This window comes from Eptesicus fuscus, chromosome 12 (genome assembly GCF_027574615.1).
Source record: "Eptesicus fuscus isolate TK198812 chromosome 12, DD_ASM_mEF_20220401, whole genome shotgun sequence".
In the NCBI taxonomy this organism is placed as follows: Eukaryota; Metazoa; Chordata; class Mammalia; order Chiroptera; family Vespertilionidae; genus Eptesicus; species Eptesicus fuscus.
This window is the reverse complement of record NC_072484.1, coordinates 66,149,514-66,175,426: the sequence shown is the minus strand read 5'-3', so window position 1 is coordinate 66,175,426 and position 25,913 is coordinate 66,149,514. Positions and strand designations below refer to the sequence as shown.

Below are 25,913 nucleotides of genomic sequence, written 5' to 3'. Positions count from 1 at the left end.
TTCCTCCCCCTGCCCCCAGTGTCTTGAGTCTATTGGTTGTGCTTATATGCATGCATACAAGTCCTTCAGTTGATCTCTTACCCCCGCCCCCCCAACCTTCCTGCTGTAGCTTGACAGTCTGTGCAATGCTTCTTTGCCTCTATTTTTGTTCAACAGTTTGTACTGTTCCACCCTGCTTTCTTTTCATCCTTTCTCACCTCCTCCCACACCATTTCTTTTTCCCTTTCATTCCTCTTCCCTTGTCCCAACTTCCCCCTCTTCCCTTTATCCCTCTCATCTCCTCTTTTCTTCCTTCTCTGCTCTTCTCCTAAACTCTCCTCTTCCTACCTCCTCCCTGCCTTCACCCCATCTCCACCTCTCTCCTTACTTCTCTTACCTCCATGTCACCCCTCCTCTTCTTCTCCCCCGGCTTCCTCTCTCTCCTCCTCCTCTTGCCCCTTATCACCTCTCTCTCTAACCAATCCTCTTCCAAACTTTTCCCCCTCCCTTCCTCTCCTCCTATCTCCTCTCCTCCCTCACCTCTCTCTTACCCCTAACTCCACTCTCACGGTCCTCATGCCTCTCGGTCTCCTCACCTTCTTTCCTATCACCCACGTCACCACCTCTCCTGCCTTTCACGTCCTTTCCGCTGCCCTTCAGGTCCCTACGGGCCTTCGCCCACTTGCACTCGCCTCCCCGCCTTCTTTTTTTTTTCCTTCCTTCCCCCACCTCTGCCCCGCCCCTCCTCGTCCACCCGGCCCCGCCCCGCCCCAGCCGTAGGCCCCGCCTTGCCGGGGTCACGGGGTCGACGGACGCGCGGCGGCCGCAGCGGCCCCGCCAGTCACGTGGTCACGTGACGCGATCCAACATGGCGGCGCTGTGGGGCCGCGATGTCGCTTCCTGACGGGGCGGCACGGACGGACGCGGCGGGTGCCGGCCGGGACGCCGGGCCCGCGGCCTCGTTCACCTGCTCGCTCGTGCCGCCAGCCCGCGGGGCTCCCAGCCCCCGCCGGGCTGGTGCCATGCAGGAGAGCCAGACCAAGAGCATGTTCGTGTCCCGGGCCCTGGAGAAGATCCTAGCCGACAAGGAGGTGAAGCGGCCCCAGCACTCCCAGCTGCGCAGGGCCTGCCAGGTGGCGCTCGGTGGGTGAGCCGCTCCGACCCGGCCCCGCGCCGGCCTCCCCACGTCGGCCGTTACCCCACTCGCCCTCAGCCCGGCCTCCTGGGCTCCACCTCCCCCCGCCCGACCCCGAATCCCCCCCTGCCGTCCTGCTTCTCTGCCTCGGGGGAGGCTGATGCTCTGGCACCCCGGGACTGGCCCAAGGTCACCCAGCACGTTGTGGTGGCCGCCGCGGCAGGCTCTCCAGCCTCCGATCTGAGGGCACTTGCCACGACTCCTCGGCGTCCCGTTTCCTGGTTCCTCCCGTCACAAACTCACCAGCCGTCCTGGCCTTAAGTTTGGTCCTCACCCGGCTGGGGGTTCTGTGTGAGCGGAGCAGGTGGGAAGGGCTGGCTTAGGAAAATCCCCGAGGCTTGCTTTGGAAGTGCCGGATTGGAGAACGCTTTCCTTTCGTTTGGGGATCCCCCGTAACGCCCTTCAAGGAAGGCATGGAGAGGGTTGTCCTGCGTCTCCCAGGTACTGTGTGGAGGAGACTTGGGCTGGGCGGTCCACTCCAGTAGAGGGTCGGTGAAGACAAAGACACTCGTCTGTTTTACTCACTTCTGGATCCCCTGCACCTGCAACAGTGCCTGGCACACATAGTAGGTTGAATAGACCCCTAGTTACGGAAAGAGGGCGAGAACGCTAACTCATAACTAGATAAAACCTTAATAGTTAATTCCAACATTAACGTCCTGTTTTCCAGTGCAAGTCAACAAATACTCGTCAGATGTCCACTGTGTACCAAGCACTGTGATGGGCACTGAGGATACAGTGGGGAACAAGTCAGACAAGATATTTGCCCTTTAAACCTTTTGCACTCGGATGTCGAGTGTGACTCGACACGGTTAGCATTAGAATAAAGGAATCGAGAAAAAAGCAAGCGAGTGCAAAGGGTTAAAGAGCTTCTACTCTTAATAGGGGAGAGAAAATAAGTAAATAAGAAAATTAATGAGGCATCTTTGAATACTAATAAGTACTTCTGTAAAAATAAAAGAGCAAGATGTGATACTAAAGAGATGCTTTTGATAAAGTGTCAAGAAAGGAATCCTTTCTGAGGAGGTAACATTTGAACTGAGTCCTGAAAGGCAAGAAGCATCCGTGTGGAGTTTGGGAGAAGAGAGTTCTGGGCAGTGAGGATCAATACTGTTGACTGGATCTGGCTGCACTGCCCCTATGCCTTTGGTTTGGAATATGTAAAAAGACCTATTTTTCCTAACAAACTGAGTAAATGGAAAGTTTTCTTTTCTGCAGAGTTTGAGATTGCCATCACCTTTCTCACTTTGTCTGGTTCACGGTTCAGTGCTGAGATTCTTCTCTTGGGGCCCGGGAATGGGCTTGTGAGCTTTGCACTTCTCTGGGAAGAAGGTGCATGGCTTTCATCAGATTCCCACGAGGGTCAGACTCCCTCAGGGATCAAGAACGATTGATACAGAGGTTGTTGTTGCTTAGATAATCTTGGAGGAATTTACTGAGATTTAGCCTTGTGAAGCTTTTCTGTTCAGAAAACCAGGGCTAAGGGTTGGATATCGTTTTATCAGGAATGCTCAATAAGCACTACAAAGCAGTTTGTTAGTTAGGGCAAAAGCCTGGTACTTATAACTCTTCTTGGAAATCTGCCTGGATTCTATCCTGTCACTATTACTTTTAAGTGTATTGTCATACACAGTTCAAAATAGTTATTTGGCAGAAAAGTCTCCCTTCCTTCCTCAGAAAACAACATATAATTTTCACCAAATTGTATATCTCATTCTTGGAATCTACTTATAAAATGGATCATAAAGGGCCATAACATTGAGAGCTTGTTAGACATTTTTGGATCATGTCTTTCTTCAGAAGTTCAGATTTTTCCAGCCCAAATTGTGGAATGCACGTTCAGTGTGTTAGTAGTGAATGTAAGAAATAGCCTGGAAAGGAAGTAATTCGACCATAGGTTAAGTGAATAGCAAGTTGACACAGTGGCTCATCGTCATAAAATTGAGTAATAGGAGCTATAATGAGACCTACGCTTAGTGTTGAGTTGAACCAGCCATCTTGTTTAAGAGAACAATTGTGTGTTATTGCTGTTAAATAAAAATGACCGTTTTACTTGTAAACCGTAAATGTAGCAAAGTACCTGGTGAGATTTCACTGCATCTCAAGACACAGCCCTCTTTCCAGTAAAAGTAGCCAAAATGAGCCTGTATAAGAAGGATTGCAATGTAGCTAGTATTTTAGAGGTTACCATATGTGGATTATTATTAATTTTTGATAAGAGGAATGTTAAATGACTACTCAAAGTCGAAATGCTTGAATGAGAAGAGCACTTAACAGAAAACAGCTTCTGTGATATGAGTCCAATTGTAGCTTGTCGGGGGGGTGGGGGGAGCGGCTGCTGGATAGGGATTAGGAGTGTGTGCCCTAGACTGGGTTCCCTTGCCTTCCCCTTGTTATCTTTGTGATCTTGGAGAGATCTACCTTCCTTGTAGGGTTATTAATAAAGTTAGTTGACATGTGCAAAGAACTTGGCATGTAGTAGGTGCTCTGTAAAGGCTTGCTGCTATTACTTACGTTTATTATTTTAAGCTACACACCACAGAAACTGTAAGTGCTCTGGCTTAATGTAGTATATTAACCTTTTGCACTCGGATGTCGAGTGTGACTCGACACGGTTAGCATGGGTAGCAGCTCTTTTTATACTCTTTGAATGTATCAATAATTTGAAATATAAAAAAATCCAAATAAATAAGTTTGTATGAAAAGAAACTCCAGTTTTTTATTCTACTGCCGCGCTTTGTAAAATCTGGGGTATTTAAAAAATTAAATCCCGAGTAGAATAAAGGAATCGAGAAAAAAGCAAGCGAGTGCAAAGGGTTAACCTACATTGGTTCCTCATTCAGCAATGGCTTTTTGCTTTATTTGGTTTGTAGATGCAATAAATAAGAATTTAATTACATGACAAAAGATTGTGTTTATTGCTAAATAAACCCAATGAAGATGGGGTGGTTGTCTCTTGTAAAAACAATGATGATCAAGATGGAAAAAGTTTGGAGTAATCTCACTGATTCATCTCCACTAACTGCCAAATGCATAGATAGAGACTCCCAAGTAGGGGTTTGTGTCCTTCCAGCCTTTATCTGGAGAAATCAAAAGAGCCCAGAGTATTCATCACCACAATGACATTGTGGCTCTTTATCATGTTAACAAATTTTTGACATATAAGTAATCTTGAACCTTTCAGCCCCCTGTTGGGTAACATATCATTAAACCTGCCTTTCATGTCTTACTTAAGAGCCATTTTTCCCCCATGATCTCTCCTTAACTATATTTCTACTCTTTTTTATTTTTAATCCTCACACTAGGATATGCTTATTGATTTTAGAGAGAGAGTGAGAGAGAAATATCAATTGGTGCCTTCCTTACATGCCCTGACTAGGATTGAACCTGCAGACTAAGTATATACCCTGACTTGGAGTCGAACCCACAACCTTTAAGTAAATGGGATGACACTCCAATGCAACTGAGCCACCTGGCCAGGGTACCTGCTCTTAAGCTATATGGAGTTTGCAGATTTGACAAGATAATTGAATGCTTTTAAATTGGGCATAGAAAAATTTGTCTGGAAATCTGAAAAACTTCAACTGAATTGTTCTAACAATACTCTACATATATATGAGATACAGTATCTTATTTAATAATTTAATATGCACAAATGGCCAAGTAAGGGTTAAGTGTTCTATAATTGCTAACTGTCATTATTCTTAGTCATTATTAAGAATATGTAAAGCGAATAGTAAACATACCTATATGGTTTTCAAATGTAATTGAATGACTTAAAAAATTGAATTTATTTTTTAGAGTAGTTTTAGATTCACAGCAACATTGCATTAAAGGTACAGAGAAGAATTCTCACATAGCCCCTGCCCCACACATGCATAGCCTTTCCCATTATCACTATCTTTCACCAGAGTGGTACATTTATTACAATTGATGAACCTAAATTATCATTAATGTAGTCACCCAATTGAGTGACTTTTTAACATCACATGTTATGTAGTAACTGTGATATCTCCCATGTACTGAGCATTTCTTATGTTCCAGGCACGGTGCCATGAACTTTACATGCAGTTTAGTTCTTACTGTTATCCTCATTGAGGCCCAGAGAAGTTGGCCAGCATAACTCAGCCAGTAAGCAATGGAGCCGGGGTGTGAACACAGGCAGTCTGGCTCCAGAGCCCAAGAACTATTACTACCAATGCTGTATTGTTTCTCAATATAAAAGTTCTTGTATATGAAGTCTTTAAACAGTTCTTAGACTGCAGTGATGTTTCTGTGCAAATGAATTTTTGATAAAGTTACTGTAAGTAAACCACTCAGTAAGTAAAGAGACCATATTTTCTATAGTTGGGATGTATTTGAAAGGCCTCTAGTGAAAAAGATCACAACTATTTTTCCTGCAGGGTTTTACTGCATAGGTCTTTGGTTTACTTTAATTTATGGACTAGTGGGAAGAAATAAATAAGGGTAAAGAGCTGGTTTCCCGTAAGTTTCATTTGAGTTATGAAGTTATTCTGATTTATGACATCTCTCTTTCTTCATCAGCAGTAAAGTCCCTCATATTAATTCTGGAGTTGTGGCCTGTAATTGATGTCTGTCTTTGGGTCCAGTAGGGAAAGGGAAACCAAGGCCCAGAGAGCAACTTGCCCACATCTGCACAGCCAGATGGGGAAATAGCTATATACAGCACAGCTCTAGCCTGACATAAATGATAAATTAATTTTTAGATTTCCTACTTAACTGTTAAATATATGGAATTTAGAGATATGTGGCTCTTTGGAGAGCTTAGCTTGAGCTGTCTTGATGGCATGATGGTGGTGGAAACCAGACTGGAGTGGGTTGAGGCATGAGTGGGAGGTAAGGAAATAGTGAGCTCAGACAACTTTCCCAGAGTTCGGCTGTGGTGTGAAGGGGAGGAGGAGATACGGATGATGGGAAGTTTCTTTCTGTTGTTTTTGTTTTTTTTAAGATATGAAAGATTTGTTTAAATGTCATTGGGAAGGAGCCAATTAAGGGAGTACATTCATAAATCTTAGTTGTATATTAATGTGCAAAAAACATTTAACATTTATACATCCATCTGGTGGTAAATTCTTAGTTTTTTCCTCCATATGATGATGATGATGTTCTAATTTTGATGTGTTCAAAATAACTATTTTCACTATTAGGAAGAACCTCAGTGCAAAATTTGAAAAATACAAATTTAAAAATCCCTAAATTGTCATAGCAGATATAGTAAGACTTTAAATTGATATATAGAATAAAATATTTAATTTTAGCAAATTCTGGTATTTTGATTGGACATTTTGTTTATGAGTGCTGCATATATAAAAGTTCTGAGGAATAACGGGACTCCAGAGCCTGGCAGATTACTCTTTGTTGAAAAGTTTTATAATGATTCTTTGGGAGGAGGTCATCTCTCTGGAAGCAGCATCTAAAAATGGGATTTTGGTTATTGAAAGGTATTTATTTATTGGATTGGTGGAATATTCATTGAGAACTGAGTTTGAAACTTTGCTTATTCATTAGTCCTGTGAACTTGGATTAATAAGTTAGCTTTTTTGAGCCTGAGTTTCCTGAGATGATAAAGGTGATAATACCTGTGCCACAGGATTATTGTAATGGTTAAGTGAATTAATGCAATGAAATTACTGACACAGTACCTGGCACCTAACAGATGACCTACTAAAATTCAGAGGCATTGGTGTTACCATATTTAAAGGAGAAGGAGCTGAATGTTTGCTCTTCTCTCTCTTCCCTATTCATTGGTTTATGGACCTTTTTGCTGGTCTCTGACATTTGGACACCAGAGAAGCAAGTGGTTGGATGAATTTAGAGCTCTGTCCTGTACTTGTAAATCTCAGGAAAGATTCTGTAAGCAGTGCTGGGGAAAACAGTAAGACCATTCTTTATGGAAAAGAGTGAACTTGTGAAAAGCGTGTACTTAATCAGCAAGTACATGGAGTCTCCTACATAAATAGCTCAGCACTGTATTTAGTTCTCACCATTTTCACCAGGCTGAGGGGCCTGCCAGGAAAATACTTGACTTTCTTTCCAGCAAGGTTATCTTAGAAAAGAGTTTTTATGTTTGTTCATCCTGGAGTCTTCCAATAAGAAACTCTTTTCTTTTGGTTTACTGTCTTGGTTGTAAATAAATCTTTTAGCTTTTTGTTAGGTATTTTATTAGGTTTTATAGATTTATAGGGAGAATAGCCTTCTTGTGCTAGGACATAAAACTCTTAAATTTTCCCTCAGCCCTAGGGAGTGGTCAGTTTATATTTGTTCTTTATATAATTCTTTTTCCTGTTGACTAAACCAGGCTGAAATTCATTTAGACAGTATTTATTTGGGTTCACACATGGTGTTATGATGCAAGGAAAATAAAAAAAACAAGGACCCTGTTCTGTTCTCATGGAGTTTGCAGTTAATGGAGAAGAAGGGCATTGTTCAAATGATCTTGTCCTCTGCGCCATACTAGCAACTTGAGAAATCCCAGGAATGAGAGAAGCCTAGTCCTGCAAGGGGAGTGAACAAGAAGTGAGGGAAAACTTTTCTGAGGAAGTCTGGAGATCTGAATGATAAATAAAAATTAAATAAGTCAGGGTCAGAGGCATTTTGGCTGTATGGGGAAGCAGCATGTGCAAAGGTCCTGTGGCAGCAAGGTGGTATACCTGTTAAGGAAACTAAAAGATATAACTATATGCAAATTTACAGTTATTAAAAAAAAAAAGTCACGGGAAGAATGTTTGAGGATGAAGTAGGAGAGGTAGGCCAGGGCCCTTGGAGATCATTGTGAGGAGTTTGACTTTTAGACCAAAAGCAGTGAGACAACACTGAAGAGTTCTAAACAGGGAAGAAGGTGATAGGATGACCAGTTTTGTATTTTGGAAAGATCACTTGGGCCATTGTGTTCAGAACATCTTAGAGCAGGGATGGGGAACATCTGGACCGTGAGCCATATAAGTCCCACGAAATCATTTGGTCTGGCCCTGCCAAGGCATTAGGGGTGAGTTAATTAAATATTTGACCAAATATAGCAGGCTAATTTTTAAGTTGATAGTTTTATATGGCCTGTGTATGATGTTATAAGTATCCAAATGGCCCTTGCAGAAAAAAGGTTCCCCACCCCTGTCTTAGAGGAAGACCAGAGGGTTTGACAACCATCCAAATGAGAGATGTTAGTGTCCTGGACTTAGAGTGGTGACAATAGAAATAGAGCAAAATGAATGGTTTTCCCATTTGCTTAGAAGGTAAAACTAACAAAACCTGCTGATGGATTGGGTAAGAATGTGAGAACGAGGATTGCTAAGGCTATTAAGTTTCTAACTCACCCAACTGGATGGATTTTGGTTCCGTTCTTCAAAATGGGAGTGTGGGAAGATCATCTGGGAAGAGGAGGTGGTCAGGGATGAATTGGGACTTGGGTGTGTTGAGTATTACCTGCCTTTGAGCATCCAATTGGACAGGTGGAGTGGGAAGTGGATAGATATATGAGCCTGATGTCCATAAAACAGGCCTGGGCTGGAAATCGAGATTTGCGAGTCATCAGAGTCTGTGTGGGGATCGAAGATATAGGTGAGGGTAGATGGCCTGAAGAGAAAGAGAGTAAAGGGAAGGAGAGGCATGGGGAGCTAGGGCCTGAGGAACCCAGCCCGCTCTGGCTGAGTAGAGGAGGCTAAGTCTGTAAGGGAAATGAAGAAAAGATGGGCTGGCAAGAGGCAGAAGGCAGATGAGAATGTGTGCTTAAGAAGCATAGAAAATTTCAAGAAGGGTGAGGTCAGTAATAAGGTCAAATGTTGCAGGGAGCTCAGGTCAAATAGAGACTGGAAAAATGCCTATCAGATTGAGTGGTGTGGGTGAATTTAGCTTGAGCTGTTTTGGTGGTGCAGTGACGTGAAAGCCAGGTTGGAGTGGGTTGAGGCATGAGTGGGGTGAGGAAATAGACAGTGAGCACAGACAACTCTCACACAGAAGTCATGGAAGTTGTATTGTGTAGAGTTGTGTTTTTTTTTAATTTACTTATTTAAAGGTAAAAGCTTGAACTTGTTTCAGTGTCATTGGGAAGGGAGCCCGCTGAGGGAAAAGGTTAAATGCAGGAATGAGAAAGGACAGTTTATTCGACAAGTATTGAGTGCCTACTCCATGCCTAGGAATTCCTAGGTACTGGGAATTCAATAGTGAAGAAAACAGGCAAAAGTCTCTGTTTATAGAGTTTATATTCTACTGAGGAAAACCAATAATAAATGGACTGATACATAATATGTCAAGGTTGGTAAGTACTGTGAAGAAAGATTAGAAAAATGAGTCAGAATAAAGTGAAAAAATAAAGCAGATAAGGAGATACAGAATAATGAGGGGTAGGGATGACAGTTTTAGGTGGTGAGGGAAGGACTCTGAAGAGGTGACATTTGAACACTGATCTGAAGGAAGTGAGGGGGAAGCCATGTGGCTATCTGGGGGAGGGAGGGCCTTCCAGGCAGCAGGAAAAGCAAGTGCAAAGGTCCAGAAACAGAAAAACCCAATAAGTAGGCTGGAGGCAGGTGGTAGAAGGTGAGGTCAGAGGGCAGCAGGGGGCCAGATCTTATAAAGGCTTGGAGGCCAAGGTCATGATTTTGGATTTTACTCAGAGTGAGATGAGAAGCCAGTAGAGAGCTTTGAGCAGAGGAGCATATTTCATCTGATTTACATTCTAAGGGAATCCCTCTGGCTGCTATGTGGAGAAAAATGTGGGGTGGGAGGGCAGATAAGATCTGAAGCAGTAAGACCATTTAAGAGGCGGTTATGGTCGTCTGGGTGGGAGATGATGGTGGAGGCCTGGTCAGAAGTGATAAGATTCTATATAATACGGAAAGCACGAAGTTCCCGAGAAGGCAGGTAGGGATGGGCGACTGCAGAACTGAAGGGATTGGACACCAACTGTCTTCTAGCGGGAGTGGAGGTGGTGGGTGCAGAAGTAAGTCAATTTGTAGGTTTGCTAACAGGAAGTAGAGGGAGTCTCCTTGTGGCAGCTTCTAATTTCTGTGTGAAGTAGGGGCCACTCCATCGATGGTGAGTAAAGAGTGGTGATGATTAGGAGGGAGAGATGGGGTGTTAAGGAGGACAGAGAAATGTGCAGTAGTCATTGTAGAGCGTTAGAGAAGATGGGCTTAAGCAGTAGTATTTAGGGGTGTGACTATGGCTTTATAGATCTGCCAACTTGGTCTGTTGTCAGAGGTCTGGTTTTTAGGTGGGAACGGGTCAAAAGGAGATGGTAGTACAATCTAAGTTTGAGATTTTGCCAGAAGTTAAGAGTAAAGGTCAGAGAGAGAGAGAAAGAGAGTGAGAGTCAAGGCTATTGATTGCCTATCATTCAGATAACAATCCTGCTAATGGATTCTGTTCTGGAAAGTGAAGAAAGAGGAAACCTGATATATTAGCCTTGTCAAAGTTTGACAGGCCCCAAATAGGCCCTGCTTGCAGTTGAGTAGGTCAATTGGAAGGAAAGGAGGTTGTGGGCAGAGAGCAGGAAGGAGCTGGAAGTGCCACCGTTGCACATGGGAACAGGATTCGCAGTGTCACCAGCCACACCAGGGTGGTTTAGAGTGAAGGAGGTCATTGGAGGGGGAGTTGAAGGAATTGAAGGCAGCCTAGTAGAGAGGGGTTTGGCAGGTCAGATGTGTGAGGAGAAGTAAAGGTTTGAAGGGATGTTGTGGGAGCTGACCAGTGATGGCACTGTGGAGCTTGGGAGTCGAGGAGAGAATGTGACTTAGTGCCAAAGTCGCTGATGAATGGGGAGGTGTGACCCAGGAGGTTCATAGATGGCAGCCATGCCCAGAAAGGATTTCCCAGGAAGACCGTGTGGCTTTTCAACTGAAGCCACCCCTCCCCACTCAGGTCTCCTTTCTTTCCAGCCTACTTTTTTATAGCTTCTAATTGCCCAGTTGGCAGTTGGGAAAGCAGTGCCTGGTAAGAAGTGGAGCAGTAAATGGAGCAGCTGTGACCCACCATATGTTCCTCTTCCTTCACCCCCCCTCTCCTCCCTCTCATCATCGACAGGTTCTGGAGCGCCGGCTCTGGAGCAGCCAGTCTGGGTGTGAATCCTGAATACACAGTAGCTCCTCCGGGCTGTGGGCAGGTGACTTCACCTCTCGGTGCTCGAATTCCTCACCTGTATGACAGTGAAGGATAAGAGTGCTCTTGCTTCCATGGGTTGTGGTGAGGACTGAATGGACACCTGCTGCTAGTGAATGTCAGCTGTTTTGATAATGATTTCGGTTCCACTCATTTTCTTTTTTCCCTTGGCTTTGTCTGGTTCCATCTATGGCACTAGAGATTTTGCACTGTTGCTAACTCCTGTTTTAAGATAAGAACAAGACATTTATTGACCTCCTGCTGTATGCCACATAGTGCCTTAGCCATTAATCTCACAGTACCTTTCTCATGGGGTATTTGAGAGAATTACCTGCACCCAGCTGCCTAGTCATAGTCTCTAAAGCACATGGGGCTGCCTTTTATCCTTTTTTTTGTTGTTGTTAATTCTCACCCAAGAATATTTTTTCCATTGACTTTTGGAGAGAATGAAAGGAAGGTAAGGAGGGGGGGAGAGAGAGAGAAACATTGATGTGAGAGAGACACGTCAATTGGTTGCCTCCCACATGCACCCCAACCATGGCTGGGAATTAAACCTGCAACCCAGGTACCTGCCCTTGATTGGGAATCAAACCCGAGACCCTTTATTGCATGGGCTGACACTCCAACCACTGAGGGACACTGGCCAGGGCTATCATCCAAATTTTTTAGAGTTGGAAATCCAGATTCAGGGATAATTAATAACCCACCTGGCATCTTTCAGCTAATAGAACTTCATGCCAGGACTTGAACCTATTTCTCCCTGAATCACAAGTCTATTTTTTTCTTCCCATCATACCAGCCTGCCACAACCCTTTTCCCTGTTTCTTTTCCTGCCTCTTTTTATTATTATTTATTTCAGAGAGAGGGAGAGAGAAAATCACTGATCAGCTGCCTCCTGCACACCCCACACTGGGGATCGAGCTTGCAATCCGGTCATATAGCCTGACTGGGAATTGAACTGTGACCTCCTGGTTCATAGTTCAATGCTCAACCACTGAGCCATGACGGCCAGGCTCCTGCCTCTTTTTAATGAGGAAAAAAATATTGTTATCCAGATACATCCAAAATCCCTTAGTTGGATCATATGAAACTACTAATATTTGACCATAAAAATGGCACTTTTATGTGGTTCAGACTGGTACTTCTCTCTACCCCCACAGTCTCCACTCTGGTCCAAATCCTCATATTGCTTGCCTGATTGGCTTCCCTGCTTCTGTTGTGGCCATCTTCCCCTTTATCCTCAAAATAGCCAGAAGGTAGGTCTGCTCAGGCCACACTACCTTCCTCCACAGGCTGCCCATCCTCTGGACCCCTGCTGTGCTGAGTGGAGAGGATTTTACTGTTTTCCTTTAACAAAGAGTGGTTTAGAGAGTGCAACAAGTCCTAATTCTTGTGGGAATACTTAAGTATAAATTAAGAAAACTAAAGAGAATCTGTGAACAAACCATTTGTGGCCACAGCTTCTGTAGTAGTATCTTCTCTTTCCTGCTCACTGCGGTTGGCCCTGCTCTTCACTTACCACTGATGCTGCCGCAAGTTACTCTGGCCCTTGTTTGTTCTCCTTGGAAAACCAGGGTGCACCTTCACTGTGGCCCTGCCACAGCAGGCCAGGAAAGGGGATTGGGAGACTCCAGAGCCAAGTTGTAAAAGCCTCCCCAAGGCATATGGAGTTCATTAGAGTAGCACAAAAACCAGTGTTTTGTGGCATTCACAGTTTGACATCGTAATAGCAAAACCAACATTTATATTGTTCTGCATTTACAGTTTACAGAGTAATTCTGCTTGCTTATTTGAGAGTCAAGGTACCTAACAGGTTATGAACATGGACTCTGGAGCCCAAATTTTGGGTTCAAGTCTCCCTCCACCACTTAGTATCTTGGGTCTTGTTTTTCCATCTGTAAAATTTAACAGGATCTGGCTTGAATCCTGGCCCTCTGGCTTCTTAGTTCCTCGTTGCTGTTAGGCTGAGCAACATATAACTTGTACAAAACTTCCATGTTTTGTCCTCACAGTGCTGATCATAGTCCTCAAAAGTCACTTTTATCCTCTGCAGTTACTTTTTGTTAGTCAATAAAGTACTTCCTCTTGTATTCTTCCCTACCCCTTAAAGCAAAGATTGCAAATGGTAGCTCCAGGGTCAGGGTAGCCTGCAAAACAGTTTTATTTGAGCCATATTTTTTTTTAAATAGTAGAAGTTGCTTTGAATTGCAGTCAGAACTTTCACTTTAAAATCCAAGTCAAAACAACTGGCACTTCTAGGCTCAGGGTCTCTAGAGGTATCAGTCAGCTGGAGCAGAGGTGCTGCGGTACCCTTAGCCCTGTTGGGTTGGGAGGGGTCCTCCCTGCCCTTAATGTCCTACACCCACCCACCTCTCCCCCTGAGGTTCCCTACCTGGTGGCTCCCATAGGCCTTTGAGTGTGTAATCCCTGCACTTGATTTTATAACCATGGGTACCTCAGTAAGTAGCAATCCTGATGATAGATTCACAGATTGGTGGGTTGGCACCAGCGGCATTCCAGAACACATTGTTTTAAAGCTTATAGGTTATCAGGGACTCTAGCAAAGGCCTAATTCTTTCAGAAACGTTTACTGACTAAGTTTAACTTTAACAAGGTAGCCATGATTGGAAGGACACTTTATATTTGTAAAGTGCTCCTCAAGCATGTCACACAGTGACAATTTTACCACCAAGCAGAACCTTCAGGTTATAGATGTAGATTTCTGGAGGCTGAAAGCTTAGCTACCAGCCTCATGGGTTAGATTTCATGGGCCACTCCCATAGCCTGGGGGCTTCAGCTTAGAGGAAGCCAGAACTATTACCTTAGTGTATTCTTATCCATGAAGGGCAGGAACCATGACAGAGCTCTCTCTCTTTTTTTTTTTTTTTTTTTAAACAACCCTTTTATTTATTTATTTATTTTTCTATTTTTTTAATATATTTTATTGATTTTTTACAGAGAGGAAGGGAGAGGGATAGAGAGCTAGAAACATCGATGAGAGAGAATCATCGACCAGCTGCCTCCTGCACACCCCCTACCAGGGATGTGCCCGCAGCCAATGTACATGCCCTTGACCGGAATCGAACCTGGGACCTTTCAGTCCGCAGACCGACGCTCTATCCATTGAGCCAAACCGGTTTCGGCGACAGAGCTCTCTTAACAAACTGTGTCACAGGCCTTATGGTCCATGAGCAAAATGCTTGATATTAATCATGTGGGTATTTGGCTCTTGTTTTCTAAATGCAGTAAGAAGACATTGAAGCCCTAACCGGTTTGGCTCAGTGGATAGAGGGGACTGCAGGGTCCTGGGTTCGATTCCGGTCTAGGGCATGTACCTTGGTTTCGGGCACATCCCCAGGGGGGAGTGTGCAGGAGGCAGCTGATCAATGATTCTCTCTCATTGATGTTTCTAGCTCTCTGTCCCTCTCCCTTCCTCTCTGTAAAAAATCAATAAAATATATTTAAAAAAAAAAAGAAGACGTTAAAAAAACTGGTTTGAAGGTTAGACTTTGCCAACTCTAGTGAGTCTAGGTATTCAGTTTTTACATTCTAAAGTTCAGTCTAGCGTAGAGGTGTGAAAAAAAGGAAATTTTTAACCTTCAGATCTGTGTTCTGGGGTTGCTAGGGTAATTAATGCCATATTCAAACCAATGGCTCTAAAGATTGTGCAAAGAAGGCTGGTGTTTTGGACATTACCTGGATACATGCATGGCATTCAGGGTAGGCTGCTTCATTGGCCCATGTTGGGGATACATTGAGCCTAACATATATGAACATGTATGATTGAGTGGGTGTGGGGAATTCTGGGTATTTAGATAGGGTATTCTGGTGTTTCAGTGGTGTAAACCTTTGTACTTCTGTAAATAAGACTATCTCTTTGACATTGTGATTTCTGAATAATGACACTTTATTTCCGTAAGTGTAACCTCCATGGTTAAGATTTTTAAGTTAATTTTAATTCATAAAATTTATATATGCCTTTGCACAATAGTATGAATGTACTTAATGCCCTGAACTGTGCACTTGAAAATTGTTGAGGTGGTAAATTTTATCTTACGAATATTTACCACAATTTTAAAAGCACATTTATTGTTTTAAAAAATAAAGTACATATGTTTAATATCATAGAAAATGTGAAAAAAATAAAAAATCATCCTACTACTTAGACAACTTTTGATATTTTATTTGTTTGCAGTTTTCCATGCATATTTTATATAGTTGAGGTGTTACTGTATTACCATACTGTATTGATAACTACATTAACATACATTGTGTAGAATAGGGGAGTAGCTGGAACACAGACTATAGAGCCAAAATGCCTGAGTTCCATTTCTGGTTCCCCAGTTCCTAGTAGGTAACAGGAAGCAAGTTACCTAACTTTTCTGTGCCTTGGTTTCCCCTGTCTAAACCAGTGATTCTCAACAGGGGCAGTTTTGCCCCAAGGAACACCTGGCAATGTCTGGAGACATATTTGGTTATCAAGACTGCAGGGGATGGGTAGGGGGATATGTTACTGGCCAGAGAACGCTGCTAACCATCCCAGAGTGCACAGGACAGCCCCAAACTAAATTATCTGCCCCCATGTGTCTCTAGTGCAAAGGTTGAGAAGTCCTGCTCTAAGTAAGAGATAATAGTACCTACCTCATGGGATTGTTATGAGTACTAAATAAGTTAAAATATGTAAAGAATTTAGAACAACGCCTAGCATGCAGTAACTGCTATGTGTTAGCTATTACTGTTTATATAATCATTTTCATCACTTCCTATCAGTATTTCTGTACTTTAAAATCTTATAAATATTATTTTAATAGTTTATGAATATCTTTAGTAAAGTTTCCTTTTAAATAAACATTGCATACTCCTAACAGACCTTTCTTTCTTCCTCATCAGATGAAATTAAAGCAGAAATAGAAAAGCAGAGGTAAGCTGGGGCACTTTCTCCTTGCTGACATACAATATTAAGGGAATAGGTAGTGACTAAGAGAACCCATTTCTCTACATGTTTCCTTATATTTCTGATCCTTGGGCAGCACACACTCTCCTAGCCAAGAGCCGGACACATTGTAGAACTCTGGATGTGTTTGAACCGATGCTAGGTTAACAGGTTACTGTGTATTTGGAGGAAAGAGTAAGAAATAAGAAAGGTCAAGTTAATGCTGTTGTACCTTTTCTTGACAAGAGGTAAAGCCCTTGCCTCTTGTATGTCATGCTTCCTGAAGCAGGACAGCTTGCCCCTATAAGTGGCCGTTCCTCATCTTCACAGTAATGAAGCCAGTTAGTCACATTTCAGAAATAGAGCTCTGACATGGGGATGCCAAGATTCACTCCAGGACGCAGTCGATACACCTCGCCAATCTGAGACCTCGCACTTGGGTATTTTGTCCAAATGCATGTTTGTATTAACTTGGAATTGTTTAGCCCCACAGATGTAGTTTGTAGGTATTTTTAATTAAATGATTGCAGATGGGATGGGAAGTTAGAGTTAGGTGTAGGAAAAGCAAGCTTTTTGTTTTCTCATTTCCCTCACTGGCCCTCTCCTGCTTTTTTTCCTAGGCTTGGAACTGCCGCACCACCAAAGGCAAATTTCATTGAAGCTGACAAGTATTTCCTTCCATTCGAGCTAGCTTGCCAGTCCAAGTCCCCACGGGTGGTCAGCACATCTCTGGACTGCTTACAGGTACCATGTTTAAACTTAATTGTGTAAAGGGGGCTCTCTGCAGGCCACACTGATGAGTCCCCTGCTACTCAGAATACTCTCCGGGGTGACAGAAAAAGGAACATTCCAGTTTCTTCTTCTTTTTTTTTTTAATTGATTTTTTACAGAGAGAAAGGGAGAGGGAGAGTTAGAAACATCGATGAGAGAGAAACATCAATTGGCTGCCTCCTGCAACCAAAGTAAATGCCCTTGATCGGAATCGAACCTGGGACCCTTGTGTCTGCAGGCCGACTCTCTATCCACTGAGCCAAACCAGTTAGGGCCCAGCTTATTCTTTACAGGTGTCTTATGATGAAGGGAAATAAGAGGGGACTAATCTCCTTAGCTAAAAAAAGAATTAATTTCCCTAAAAATACTATTTTGTTGACCTCTCCTACGTATGTTTTTCTAAATGAAACCTTTAGCATTAGTTGGAATATTTGCTACACATGGGCCCTTAAGGAAATTTTATTTAATCTCTTCCTTGATGGCATTAAAAATCATAAAATCAAGTAGAGAAATAGATATAATCAAATCTCATTATTTGTAGTAAAAATCTTATAAAGTTGTTATATGGTAAATGGGAACGTGGGCCCCTTCCCATGCTCCCCCTCCCCCTCCCACTCTGTGGGAAGACAGTGAGGGCCATCAGTTAAGCGGACTGTGAGACCTTGGGAGCCTGGCCAGCTCTTCAGTCAGGAAAACAGCGTTTTTGATCTTACACAGGCCCGTCCCCTTCCCCTGCATGCCCTGTTTTTCTCTGTTTTCTGTACTCTGTAAAACCTGTGTTGGGAAAGGCTGGGTGGCAGTGAAACAATAGCACCAAAATACTGCCTCCGGTGTGGCCCATCGCAAGCCAGATGGGACCTAGCGGTTCAGCTTCACTGATGGCAGCTGGTGTGGCAGTAAACTTCACCTTGGGAATCCAAGGGCAATACCCTGAGGTTTTCTGGGACCTCAGCACTTTGCATAACAGTTTCAAACACTGATTTAGTAAATTCTGTACCATTGTTCCTAGAAGAAATACAGAGTTAAATTCCCTTGAGCCTTTGGCCTCAGCATGTTCATCAGCTGATCAGTATGTAACTGTTCTCTGGGTGTTTTGTTTAAAGACACCTTATTTGATATATGTTACTGATTCATTAAGAGTGAACTCATTGCCGAAACTGGTTTGGCTCAGTGGATAGAGCGTCGGCCTGCGGACTCAAGGGTCCCAGGTTCGATTCCGGTCAGGGGCATGTACCTTGGTTGCGGGCACATCCCCAGTAGGGGGTATGCAGGAGGCAGCTGATCGATGTTTCTCTCTCATCGATGTTTCTGACTCTCTATCCCTCTCTCTTCCTCTCTGTAAAAAATCAATAAAATATATATTTTTTTTTAAAGTGAACTCACAGTCCACAGCATTTGCACTTGCCTGAACAAAATTTACCTAATACACATAATGTCTCCATAAAGCACATCGCTGTCTTCTTTCTCTTAGGAACACTAGACAGCACTTCAGCACTACATTTGGGGGCTATTTTAAATGGCAAACTTTTGTCCTATTTTAAAAGGACAAAATGGGAAAAACATAACACTAAATGGACCACAAAAAAGATACTGCTTACAGTTTGAGGGCTGACTCAAGAGGGCAGAGTGTCGCCTTGTTTGATCTCAGCTGGGAACCTGTGCATTAAGTGATTCGAATTTTTCTCTGCTCTGTACATGTCTGCAAATGACCACAAATCACCACAACTATTGATTTTGGGCTTACGAATACATTTTAGTTAGTGGGTGCATTTACAAATACAAAATCTGCAAATAATGAGGATCACCTGTATTTAGACCACCATTAACCTTGTCATAAATTACCTTTTACTAATGAAGAAGCAGGAGTAGAGAAGTTAGGGTAACTTGTTCAATGATATACAGATAATGAGAGACAGAAATAGGGCTACAACTTGGATTTAATTCCTGGTCCAGCATCCCTATATATATATTTTTTTTCATTTAAAAATTATATAGGTTTCAGGAATACAGTTCTAAAATACATCATCTGTAGGTTGTATTATGTGTTCACCACCCTGTATTTTTTTAATGATCTACTCCTGAGGTTTCTGATTATCTCAAAGGACATTTATTCTTAAACCCAGTGGGCAGCCTACATCAATGAAAAAAGATTGATACATTTTTAAAAATAAATTGAAGAGATCCATATTTATTGGTACTTTCTAGAATAGGAATAGTGAATAGGTTCTATATTATGGTTGTTTCAAAGCTGTGTTGAAAACATATGAAGCCTCACCTGGGTTTCTTTAGAAAGTGCCATGATAGATTGGTTATGTCTGCTGAGGCACAGGGATGGTGCTGATAGTTAATGTTATTGATATACTAAGCACAATGGCTAACATGTATTGAATGCTCAGCCTATGCTGGGCCCTGTGCTAAGTGCTTTATTCTCATCATCAAGTTTAATCTTCTCACAAACCCCCTGAGTTACTTAATCTTAGCCTTACTTTAGAATCGAGGAAACAGACTTGGAGAATAAAATGACAAGCCCCACCAAATTCCCCTGGTCCAGAAGAGATGGAATTGGGTGGGTGTCTAGGATTTCCTTACCGCACATCTGTGTTCTTAACCAGGGGTCCTTAAACTATAGCCATGAGCTATATCTGGACTGCCACCTGCTTTTGTAAATGAAGTTTTATTGGAACATAGCTGCCTTAGTCTACTTGGGCTAATATAACAAACTAGAGGCCCAGTGCATGAAACTTGTGCACTGGTAGGGTCCCTAGTGGCTACCGGCTGCCAGCCGAGTACTCCCTCCCTTCCCCTGGCCGGCCCCACCTCCTGGTCGAACTCCCAGACAACTCCTGGTCAGGGGGACAATTTGCATACTAGGCTTTTATTATATAGGACTAGAGGCCCGGTGCATGAAATTCGTGCACAGAGGGAGGTTGTCCCTCAGCCCAGCCTGTACCCTCTCCAATCCAGTGGGATCGGGCCTAAACAGGCAGTCGGACATCCCTCTCACAATCCAGGACTGTTGGCTCCCAACTGCTTGCCTGCCTGCCTTCCTGATTGCCCCTAACCGCTTCTGGCTGCCAGCCTGATCACCCCCTAACCACTCCGTTGCCAGCCTGTTTGCCCCCAACTTCCCTCCTCTGCCGGCCTGGTCACTCCTAACTACCCTCTCCTGCAGGGTTGATCACCTCCAACTGCCCTGCCTTGCAGGCCTGGTACCTCTCAACTGCCCTCCCTTGCAGGCCTGGTCCTTCTCAACTGCCCTCCCTTGCAGGCCGGGTGCCTCCCAACTGCCCTCTCCTGCTGGCCATCTTGTGGTGGCCATCTTGTGTCCACATGGGGGCAAGATCTTTGACCACATGGGGGCAGCTATATTGTGTGTTGCAGTGATGATCAATCTGCATATTACTTTTTTATTAGATAGGATAGAGGCCTGGTACAGGGGTGGGGGCCAGCTGGTTTGCCCTGAAGGGTGTCCCTGATCAGGGTGAGGTTCCCTTGGGGCGTGGGGCGGCCTGAGTGAGGAGCCTGTGGTGGTTTGCAGGCTGGCCACGCCCCCTGGCAACCCAAGCGGAGGCCCTGGTATCTGGAATTTATTTTCCTTCTACAATTGAAACTTTGTAGCCTGGAGCGGAGCCAAGCCTGGGGCTCCCTCCGAGGCTGGCAGCCATTTCTGTTGGGGTTATAATTGAAACTTTGTAGCTTAAGCGGGTGGGCCCGGCCAGAGTGTGCGAAAAGCTTTGCTTCCCCTGTTGCTGGGAGCAACCCTGGCCTGCTCTCTCAAGCTCCATTCTGCCGCCATTTCTGTTTGAATTTCTTTACCTTCTATAATTGAAACTTTGTAGCTTGAGTGGAGGCTTATCCCTGGCAAGGGCAGGCGGAAAGCTTGGCTTCCTCTGTTACCTAGGAAACCTTGCTCTCTGTGGCTGTAGCCATCTTGGTTTGGATTAATTTGCATACTTGCTCTGATTGGATGGTGGGCGTGGCTTGTGGGTGTGTTGGAGGTATGGTCAATTTGCATATTTGTCTATTATTAGGTAGGATACCACAGGGGGGTTAAACAAGAGACGTTTATTTCCCATAGTTCTGGAGGCAGGAGAATCCAAGATCAAGGTACCAGCTGATTTCTGTTCCTGATGAGAGCCCTCTTCCTGGTTTGTAGATAGTCAAATTCTCATTGTGTCCTCACATGGCAGAGAAAGCTCACTAGCTCTGTGGTGTTTCTAATCCCATCCTGAGGGCCCCACCCTTATGACCTTGTCTAAACCTAATCACACCCAAAGGCCCCACCTCTGAATACCATCACATTAGGCTTAAGACTTCAACATAGGAATTGTGGAGAATGCAAGCATTCAGTCCATAGCAACAGCCATGCCTGTTCATTTATGTATTATCTGTGGCTGCTTTGCCGCTACTGTGGCTGAGTTGAATAGGTGGGATGCAGACCATATGACCTGCAAAGCCTAAATATTTAGTATATGGTCCTTTACAGAAAAAAAGTTGCTAACCCCCTCTCCCAACTATTATCCTGTAGTTCTGGCCACTTTAATTAAAAATATGGTCTGTTATCCTAGAAATAGTCTGTTTCTGGAAATCTGTGCATGTGTATGATTTCTGTTGGAAACATCGATGTCCTGCTTTAACTTTGAGTTGAAAATTCAAGAGTAGCGTTCCTGTCTTGTGGTTTATGACATATGGTTAGCTTATTTTTAGAATGAAAGTTCTCTAATTTGTTAGGTACTCCTGTGTCATCCTTTTTATGACATAGAAATACTGATTGAAAATTTAATTTCCTCTTGGTGGTTGTCCTTGCAAAGCCTGTTTGACTGGCTTTTCCCAGTATGTGTGAGGTAACTTCTGTCTTGGAAATGGAAGGCCAGATGGGTAAAGGTTGGTTTTGGCTGGATTGGAGCCAGCTGCAGACACATCCGCATTCTGCCCTGAGCATATAAAGGTATCTTCGTTGAGGTTGGAGCGGTGATGGGTGGTAAAGGTGTTTCTGGGTTTGAGTTAGCTCAGAGTTTCCTCTCCCCATTGGAAGAAGCCTCCCCTCTGCTTAGTTCTACCAAATGATAAAGATCCTCTGCATTCCTTTCCTTCAGCATCTGTTCTGCCACACACTTTCCCACGGCCAGGACTGGGGAAGGAGCGTTAGGTTCAGTCTTGTTTAAGCTAATGAGTGATCTCCATGTTTCTCCAGGCTCATATCAGTAACAAAATGTTTTAAAGACTATCCTCCTAATGTAGTCATTTCTTCAATGGTAAGATTATACATAAGTCCTACTGCTATTAAATTACATATATTATAAAACATATAAAAATAGAACTTTTAAAAAGATAAGACAAAAAATAGGTAGAAATAAAGTTCTAATTTTTTTTTTTACACCCCAGTGAAGGCTGTAGGAAACCACTGGTCTAAGCTGCCCTGTTCATACCACAAACATTGTCTTTTAACTCTTATTTCTAGAAAACTTTGAATTTTTAAATGCAAGTTTATAATTATATAAATTGTATATGACTACATTCTTTGTTAAAATATTTTTAGAACTTTACCGATAAGGCCAAAATCCCTTGGACCACTAGCCCCAAACCCAGTTGCCTGTTTATGTATATAATTTTCTTTCTTTCTTTCTTCCTTTTTTTTTTTTTTACATAAATGGTATCATTTGTACAAGTTTTCCTGCAGTTTTTTTATATTTAGCAGTGTCTTTTTTAGATCTAGTTATATTGCTATAGACAAATACAAGACAATCCTTTCTACTGGTATATGGTATATTAATACTATTATTTTATTTATCCCTTCCCCTATAGAGGACATTAACTTGGGGTTACAATGAATACCCCTGTGCATGCAGCCTCCTTGGATACATGTATCAGTGAGCCAGCTGCCCACAGGCCTCTCTCCTCTGTCTCTCTCTTCCCATCCCCTACTGCATCAAGGAACAGGGCAGGAACTTCTCTCCATCTCTGTCACCCCCCAAAGTCAAAGCCGCCATCAGCAACTGAGGTGTCCTCCTCACTGGTCCGCTGCTTCCACTCATGTTACCCTTCAGCTTATTCTCCACACAGAAACCACGGGAAGCCTTTAGAGTCCTGTGTGTCCCAGTCCAGACTTTTGGCTTTGGTCTGTCCCACTATCCCCCGGGAGAATATAAACCCTAGGAGAAAAAAGACTGCCTTACTCACTATTGTAGCTCCAGTACCCAGAAGAATATCTGGCACAAGGAAGGGTGAGAAGGCAGAAGTAGAGAGACCCACAGAATGTAGGAACTCTGCTTTCTTCTGATCCTGTCTCTGCACAGACAGGGGAGTAAAATCATACGTAAAACCCATTTCAGTTTGAAGGGTCATGTGCCTTTTAAGGAGTTTGTAGTGGGAAGATTAATTCCAAATTTTTTTGTATCTGAATTAAACATCCAGTAATTCACTTCCATCTTTGCTTTGCAGCATTAGTGTTGGGTTCTATGGGGCCTACTTTTATTTTTTTTAAAATTTACTGTCCATAGTATTTGTTAATTGTTTATTTATCGAGAGAAACTATTCCTTAGCCCCAGTATTCATGTTTCATAGTTCAGGAACACAGGTCAGTGACAAACTTCCATGGAACTCAACCCAAAGAAATTCTTTACATTCCAAAATCAGTTTGCACTCTGAAAGATACCAGCATTTCTCTTCTCCTCAAAATGTTTTATGGAATCATAATTTCTGTAGAAATCCATATATGTCTTCTTTCTTGGTTCAGCCACAATAAACTTAGATAAAGCTGAAATCCCAAAGGATACAGTGAATGCTCCAACAATATGAAATCACAGATGATTGTCCAGAAGGCCACGCATCTGAAGTTTCGTCAAAGCACTGGAAGGCATGGTGATTGTATTCTTCTCAACACCATCGTCCTTCCTGATTGGGCCTACTTTTCAACATTCACATTTTAGGAGTTCATAGATCATCCCCCTCTTCCCGGTGCTCAAATCGGACTTGAGTCCATTAGGAGTAAGGAGTAAGCAGTGTCCAAACCCAGAGTTCATTTAGCAGGTAGCCAGCTTTGCCCTCTTGGGAAGCCTGCACATACAGCAGCTGTGAGGGGATGAGGTAAAGGGCATTTTGACTTGTTCTTCAAAAACACACTTCAGTCCCCTACCCCTTCTCCTACCCAACCCCAATCTGGAGATCTGATCAGCAGAGTGTGTGCAGGCCTTTCTCCTGCTCATTCAGTCACCCAACCCAACAGTATCATATTTCTACCCTCAGCCACTCTCTCTTAATCTGTTTTTCTTCTACTGTGGAATGCATGCGGGAGGGGGGGGGCGGGGGGAGGGGCATTGGGAAACAGTGTCAAGCCTCTGCAGGGCGGTGGGTCTTCCTGGGTAGTGGTGGCTGCACTGTACATAACCTCAGATGCTTGTCACTTTGTGCAGGTAGAGGCAAAAATGTGATAAGCCAAAAACCAAAAAGGATAAGGAACAGAATAGCATTTTTAAGATTCTTTACTAAGGCCCTAGAAGTAGATGATGCTTTAGAATTCATGAATCCCAGATGACTTGTGGTTCCTTTCAGCCTTCAAAATATCCTGGATAGCTTAGAGAAAAACACTGATTCCTGGGCTCCACCCCAGAAGTTGTGGTTCCGTAGGTTTAGGTTGAGGTCCAGGAAGCTGTATTTTTAATGAGCTCTCTCGGGCTGTATTTTTAATGAACTCTCTCAGGTGATTCTGAATCTCAGCCAGGCTTGGAAGTCATCAGCCCCCAGACCTTTGAGTTCCCTTCCAGCTCTGATTCTCCATGGTGGAATCCAGGTCATCAGTGAGGTGACAGGCAGGCTGCCTCTGAAAGGTGGCCCCTGTCCAAGCTGATCTGTCACCTGATTATGAGGTTGTGGGCCAAGCAGCCACTTATCTCTTCAGCCACAAGGGTAACATACACTGTTTGATAACATAGGTGTGGAATTTAGTGTTTTTTTGCTTTAATTTTTGGAATAAAAAGTATACTGATGTGATTCAACATTCAGAAAGAATGAAAGAGTATATACTATAAAGCAGTGGTCACCAACCGGTGGTCCGCGGACTACTGGTGGTCCGTGAGATCCAAGAGGTTGGCGACTGCTACTATAAAGTGTCTTAGTACCACCCCTGCCCTCAGCTGCTTAGTTCCTTCTCAAGCAATTTATGTTATCATTAGTTTTTTATGTATTTTTCCATTTAAAGAAAAATATGTATTCACATGTATATGATTTAGCCTTTAAAGTGTACAATTTAGTGATTTTTATATATTGACAGAGTTGTGCAACCATCACCGTTCTACTTTGAGACCATCTCTGTCACCTCAGAAAGAAACCCTGTGCTCCTCAGCAGTCACTCCCCATTTCTCTAATCCCCTCAACTCCAGGCAGCCACTGACTACTTCCACCTCTATTATGTATAGTTTTAATCCCTCAATTTCTCGCATGAGTGGTTGTGTACTGGGGACTGTTCTCCAACTTGCCTCTTCCATCAGGTACTATTTCACCATCTTGGGGCTCTTCTGCCACGGAGGGAGGAACAGAACCAAAGCTGCAGTCTCGGGGTGGCTGTGCCCATTATGGGCCTGGGGTGCAGAGGCATCTGTGGGAACTGCAAGTTAAGGCCATGCTTGTCATTTGCTACAGGGCGTGGCCTCAGTCCCTGCCAGTCAGAAACATCTCATCTCTGTTCTTTCTGTGCTTAGAAACTCATCGCTTATGGGCACATCACCGGCAACGCCCCAGACAGTGGAGCTCCAGGGAAGCGGCTGATTGACAGGATCGTTGAAACCATTTGCAATTGCTTTCAGGGCCCTCAGACCGATGAAGGAGTCCAGTTACAAATAATTAAGGTATTTCTGTGAGTTTGCCTGGTCTGGATTTTAAATTTGAAACTAGTCCCCTGTGGTAATTTGGATTTCTGATTTACCATGT

At 43.4% G+C, this 25,913-nt stretch overlaps 1 protein-coding gene across 1 annotated transcript in view; it reads left to right on the top strand.

The window, feature by feature from the left end:
- Nucleotides 1-829: 829 nt before the first annotated feature.
- The window catches only part of ARFGEF2 (ADP ribosylation factor guanine nucleotide exchange factor 2), an 89,583-nt gene continuing 64,499 nt past the window's right edge, over nucleotides 830-25,913 (top strand). Inside the window, exons 1-4 of the mRNA XM_008159199.3 lie at nucleotides 830-1,122; nucleotides 16,175-16,205; nucleotides 16,838-16,961; nucleotides 25,685-25,831. Coding sequence (XP_008157421.2) covers nucleotides 870-1,122; nucleotides 16,175-16,205; nucleotides 16,838-16,961; nucleotides 25,685-25,831 — 555 coding nt within the window. The 5' untranslated portion in view covers nucleotides 830-869. The remainder of the gene's footprint in view (nucleotides 1,123-16,174; nucleotides 16,206-16,837; nucleotides 16,962-25,684; nucleotides 25,832-25,913) is intronic.